The sequence below is a fragment of the Astyanax mexicanus genome, chromosome 3 (assembly GCF_023375975.1).
Source record: "Astyanax mexicanus isolate ESR-SI-001 chromosome 3, AstMex3_surface, whole genome shotgun sequence".
NCBI lineage: Eukaryota > Metazoa > Chordata > Actinopteri > Characiformes > Acestrorhamphidae > Astyanax > Astyanax mexicanus.
Genome location: NC_064410.1, coordinates 50,806,675 through 50,813,086, shown reverse-complemented (window position 1 = coordinate 50,813,086; position 6,412 = coordinate 50,806,675). Strand labels below are relative to the sequence as shown.

The 6,412-nt window shown below is 36.9% G+C and overlaps 2 protein-coding genes across 2 annotated transcripts in view; one reads left to right on the top strand and one right to left on the bottom strand.

Moving 5' to 3' along the window:
* The window catches only part of rad21b (RAD21 cohesin complex component b), a 634,821-nt gene that overhangs the window by 129,774 nt on the left and 498,635 nt on the right, over positions 1-6,412 (top strand). The window lies entirely within an intron of this gene.
* On the bottom strand, positions 2,022-6,201 carry rpl11 (ribosomal protein L11). The gene is made up of 6 exons (XM_007245713.4): positions 6,103-6,201; positions 4,470-4,620; positions 4,240-4,346; positions 3,227-3,358; positions 2,241-2,351; positions 2,022-2,101 (listed from the first exon to the last, which is right to left on the bottom strand). The coding sequence occupies exons 1-6, from the start codon at positions 6,106-6,108 to the stop codon at positions 2,072-2,074; spliced, it is 537 nt and encodes a 178-aa protein (XP_007245775.1). The 5' UTR covers positions 6,109-6,201; the 3' UTR covers positions 2,022-2,071.

Genomic DNA, 6,412 nt, shown 5'->3' with positions numbered 1-6,412 from the left:
AGGGTATATCATCATAGTTTATTGCAAAAAGTGGCACCCTAGCAGGCACTCAGTCACCCATAAGAAGGGCAGGCTTTAGGGCCATCTGTCTCTTTTTGACACTTTAACAGTGCCAACCATGGAGGCACAAGGGGAGGTGCTTGCTACTGACACATTCTTATATTAATAGCGATCAATAACATTCTTCTAGTGAATGACACAGAAGCTTGTGTGGTTTTCACTAGGCTACAACAAGGTTGGGATTAAAGCTGCCTCCTGCATACCCATAACAAAGGTTCACAATATTACATTTCAATATTTCACCGACATGACAAAAGTCAGAAGACAGCAGCAGATAAATTGATCGTGGCGTGTTATTTCAGGGGATACCTTGGCAACACCCACAACTGTGTAAGTTGTGAGGTGATACCTTGTGAGTAAGCCCTGATAGTTGGTATCAGATGAAAGGTACAGTTATGCAGGAATTTAGCATTTCTCGATCCAGTGTCACATGCACCAGCAGAATACAGCTCTGGGAAAAATTCCTTCAGTCTCTGAATCAGTTTCTCTCATTTTGCTATTTATAGGTATATGTTTGAGTAAAATGAACATTGTTGTTTTATTCTATAAACCACTGACATTTTTTCCAAATTACAAATAAAAATATTGTCAGTTAGAGCATTTATTTGCCAAAAAAAAAAAAAAAAGATGCAGAGCTTTCAGACCTCAAATAATGCAAAGAAAACACGTTCATATACATAAAGTTTTAAGAGTTCAGAAATCAATATTTGGTGAAATAACCTTGGTTTTAATCACAGTTTTTATGCATCTTGGCATGTTCCCCTCCACCAGTCTTACACACTGCTCGTCAAATAGATTTGAACTCTGGCTCTTTTACCTTGTAAACACATTAACTGATACAATGCCAATGTATGTATTAAATCTAATAACCCGACAGATTATTTAAAACTAAAGGTTAAGTAATGGGGGTTTAACACCAGGACAGCTCAAAATTTCCTAGCAGCAGCGTACTGGGTACTGTTTCTTCAGAGACTGATAAATTGGTGCTATACAGAGTTAGTGTCTGTCATTGCGGTAAATTGTGTTTTGTTAATAAATATTGGAGAGTAAAAGAAGTTTTAATAGAGAAGAGTGCAGTTACTCACTTTGTTCAGTATATTTTTAAATAAGTCTGTCTTTCTACGACATATAATGGGGTCTGACATCTGGTCATAACACCAGCAGCCAATGCTGGCTTAGTACTGGTAAGAGGGGCCTTGCAGAACGCTACAATCATTGCTTGAATAATCTATAAATTACAAAATTGTGTTAATATATAATAAATATATAAAGGATGGCAAAGTATTGTATGGAACACAAAATGTATAACAATGCAAATCCTGTAGCATATACGTTGTGAACAGTTGCCAGATTAGTACCTTCTCTTTGGTGTCCAGACAGTAACCGATAATTATGCTGAGGACAACTTTAAGACCAGATAACCAATCCCAAAACCAGAGCAGCAGTTACACCAAACAACCTTCACAATTGTGTTGACTTCGTCTTCTGCATTAATAGCCAAGATATATATATATATATATATATATATATATATATATATGAATATATAAATATATAAATCTCATGTTCTGTTGACTTTTCTCTAAAACCATATGATGAGTAAACTAAACGTATACTTATTTTGCAAATTAAAAAATAGAAAATATTTCCTTTAAGCAAATTACTCTACTGGACCTGTAGGAAACAGCATTGTGCTTTATTCAGTCAGAAACCCAATCAAAAGCTATGACTGACGTTCAACAAATGTTTTGTATGGAATTTGGTAAGCTTGAGAACAGGATCAGTCATAAGAGCAATTCTGCTGTAATGGATTGAGATCAACAGGCCTTTTGGGCATCAAAATCAAAAGTCAACTGCAGATTCACTTTTAGAGTGAAATTAAAAGGGATTAACTCCCTGCTTTTAACCACATTTCCATCAAATTGACATCTATTTAACAAAAAAGACAAGAGGAGACAAAATGGGCTTTTCGTTTTTATTGTTTGTTAAACAAAATCAAAAAGGTGGTCCTCTACTTTCCAGGAAGGATGATGCCATCATACTAAAGAGACAAAATCAGAACAAGAAAAATATTAGCTAAATTATCACAGAAGCACACAAGCTCTTCACCGTAGGAGAATACCAGTTCAATACCATTATGAGCGATTTAACTAAATTGTACAACAATGCCAAAAACATACCTTCTGTTGGAACCAGCGCATGGCCTCCTCCTTGCGGATGCGGTGCTTGAAGCCAATGCGGCCCCTCTTTCTTTTCTTGTCAGCAATGCTGAATCCAGGTCTGCCAAGAACCTGCAATCAAAGTACCAATCAAAACAGGTTATAAGAGTTATAGAGGAAGCTGCAAATTACATAACTCTTAGAGCAGCAAAAGAGTTACTTAATTTAAAATTTTATTTAAATTTAAGACCATTCTCTGTAAAATTATAGACCAAACCTCAAATCACAAACATTCTAATGATCCCAGGAATTCAAACTTTTTTTTACTGACTCAGTCATAGAAAAATTAAATTAATTAAACATTAAAAGAATAATAAAAAAAAAAAAGTTATATTCAACCAAATTAATTTTACCAACACCACTAGTATGTCTACATATGTCAGAGTTCTTCCTTTTTATTTTGAGCCTGCTGAGTTTTTTTGTGGTGAGCTGGTGTTTCTCTGACTTGGCATGACTAGCAACTTTACACCCAAGATCCCTAACTGACGGATCTTCAGGGAATGATTCTTGCAGTTTGCGGTGAGCTTCTGATCAATTACTGGAGACCACTTGCAAACACCTGCAAAAATCAAGCCAAGTTCCATTGAAAACAGTTTCTCCATGCTTCCACTACAAGTTGCAGAATTAACTGCAGTGGCGTTCCACTGAAGACAAAGGCAGCAAAATCCATTCTTATTTGGCAGGTAATGAGCAAACAGGGTCACTTCCTGTCTGCAGCCATCATGAGATTTGTAGTTTAATCATGTACCCACACCAGTAACTCCCATCAACAAAATGTAAGATTTGAGATCTGTCTGTTTAAGTCAAATTTAGGAAGTTGAATATTTCGATTTTTTTAACATTAAGACTATTAAGATTAACCCTGTCCTGGCTAAACAAATCCCATCCAATTAAAGCAGAACCTGAATTTAAATTACAATTTAATACAAAAAGTACACAACACTCACCACGTAGAAGTCCAAGCCATAGATGCCAATGCTGGGGTCGTACTTGATGCCCAGATCGATGTGCTCCTGGATCCCAAAGCCGAAGTTTCCACTGTCGGAGAAGTTGTTCTTCCTCAGCTCATACTCACGCACCTGAACCCAGAACAGAGTTAATGAGTACAGAGTAAGACATAAGGTAGAGCACAGTAACCTGTCCTTTTAGTCAGCTGCATTCAGAATAAGCAGTCACACAAAGTTCCCATTTGTGACCTTGCACTTTCACAATTTAAATCTGGCTGTTTGTCAAAATGTGAACTGATCAAAAAAAGTGTGGCAAAACAATGAGCAAAAACTAAGTGAGATTCCATTTGGAGGGGCATTGTTCTAAATGTTAAAATCATGCAAAATTGACCTCAGATAAAGTTTAGATAAAGTATAAAATCAAACCTACAGGGTACAAACTCGAGATAAAAAGCAATACATCTAATAAGACTGCAAAACACCATTTACCAGCCTATCATTTTACATCATGACTATTTGAGACTACCAGAAAGTAAAATGCAAAAAGCTACACATAGAAAAAAGGGAAAATAGTCTGTCAGCTGAAGCACTGACAGAGCTAACAAAAAAAATCCGTAAACTGCCAGCAAACTACTGTAACTTGCTTTGACACACAAACACCTAACGTTGCATTAAGACTAAGGCTAAGTTACAATGGCAGAAATCTGTTTATGATACACAGATAAAGTTCACCAGTAGTGCCAGATTCTAAGAAACTGTTAAATACTATTACATACTTAGCACAGTAATCTTTATCCAGAATGGACTGCATTTCACCTATTACAAAAGGACTAATTATTTCAAGTGTGCTTTATGTACAGACAATACCCATGTCAAATGTATCTTTGTACGACAACAGTGCCGTAACACAATAAAATTATAATGCCCGAGCAGATTGGTGAATAGGTGCTTTTATGGTGTGAAACGAGTAAAGATATTAGCATTAAGTGAGAACCTAAAACAAGCATCCTCACCTTCAAGCCCTTCTCCAGGATCTCCTCAGCCTTGGCACCACGAACAGTGCAATGGACTGCAATTTTTTCATTTCTACGAATGCCAAAGGATCGAACAGTGTAGCGGGCTGAAACGAAACAAAACAAAAAAAAAACATGCAAATTACTTCAAATATTTCATACATTATTCCAACGTAGGTTTGAAAATACATCCAGTCGAGTCAACGTGGTTATAAAGTGGACAGTCCTACCTTTGGAGAAGACAGGAGTCTGGCCTGTCAGCTGTTCCAGCACCTTGGCGGCACGGGTCAGCCTGTCACCACTTTCACCTACACAGATATTCAGGCAGAGTTTGCGGATGCGCAACTCCCTCATGGGGTTCTCCTTCTTCTCTCCCTGGTCCTGTTAAGAGAGAAATAACAGTTAAAGAAAAATTACACTCAACAAAAATAATGTTAGTCCCTTAATGTAAGGATGACAATATCGGACAGTTGCTCTAAGGCTAATCAAAGATGATATTCTACATATTCGTTTTTAAACATCCCAAAACCAAAAAAACAGAACTGGAACCAGGGGTCGCTAAATACACTTTATGCTACACGCCAACAAATACTACAGTCAAGTGAAATCTACTTGTACAGTACTCTTTACAGCAATATAACTATACACAGACTAGGGCTATACATTCCATGTAATCCCAAGTGAGCAGCCAAACAGCTTAAAAGAATATTTAAGCCTCTTTTGTATTTTAATTGCAACGTCTAAACATTGACAATAGTAAGATATTCTCTGCTTTTTAAAAGTGTGGAACTGCACATTATATTAACTAGGTATGCACCAATGTGTAAAAACTGGGCCAATGTATAATATTACCTGTGAATTGTTTTTATTTTAAGATGCCATTTTTAAGAACTGGCCAGAGACTAAAGATTAAATCAGCCCCTAGGAATAACTCTGGCTTTAGGAACACTGTCTCTGGACATAAAAAAAACTAATTAAATGAAATTACATATCTTACAGTGCCAATAAACACATTTATCATTTTCAGAGAGACTAGACACTAAGGTAAACATGGGAAACAAGGGAAACATTTCACTACTAATCTATTAATAAATGTTTTAATGACATCTTAACACAACACATGCCTATTGTTATCTGCAGGGGTGAAATGAAGTGATCTATGACCAGCAGTAGTAATAGTAAGTAAAACACTGAATCAGTTTTCCCATAAATCTAATATGGGTATTAGTTAGCTACTCCCTAAAAAAGCCAAAAGTATTAACATTAGCCATCACAGAAGTGTATTAAACTAATTTTGCATGAAGCTTGAGACCAAGACTACTATTTTAACTACAGCCAACACACTAACTACAGACAAACTTCAGTTTCTAGACACTATTTTGAGACACTGAGACACATACAATCAGAATTAACTCATTTAAATCACTAGAACACATACGCTTCTCTATAGTGAACATGCCTGGGCATATCCTCCATTTCCACCAGACCTTCAGCTACTGTTCCAAACCAACAATACAGACTAAAAACTGAATAATTCACACTCAAACTGCAACTCCGACCCCTGGATTAGCTAAAACAGTGTTTAAACAGCCTCCGTCTGCGGTTACAGACTTACACTTGCTGCTCTGATAACTGACACACTGTCTCACACACACACAGCCACACAGAGCTAAACCCGACTCTGCTTCTCTACTCAATCAAACTCATTTAAAACCCTCCACATCACAAATACGGACATATCCATAACCCCCAGACTATAGGCAATCGAACAAGCCCCGAATCTGCCCGTAATTATTCGGGAAAACAGCGATGATTTCAGATTTCTCTCTCACACACTGTTCATACTGTTTCGTCGGCACTCACCGCCATGTTTGATCACTAGAAGAGGACGATCCGCTTCCGGCGCAAATCTTTTATACTGCAGTGTCTCCCCCAGAAAGAGCCGTGGAGCAGCACCAGCCCTCAGCGGACCGTTCCTGGGCCTTTTCGAGGAGCAAACACACGTAGTGAGCCTAAATTATTAATATAAAAAATTATATTTAGAGACATTAATAGATACACTACCAGTCAAAAGTGTGAACACACCTTCTTATTAAGAGTTGTTATTTATTTAATGTTTTTTATTATGTTTTTACGCTGTAGATTAAATACTTAAAACAATGAAAGGAACAAA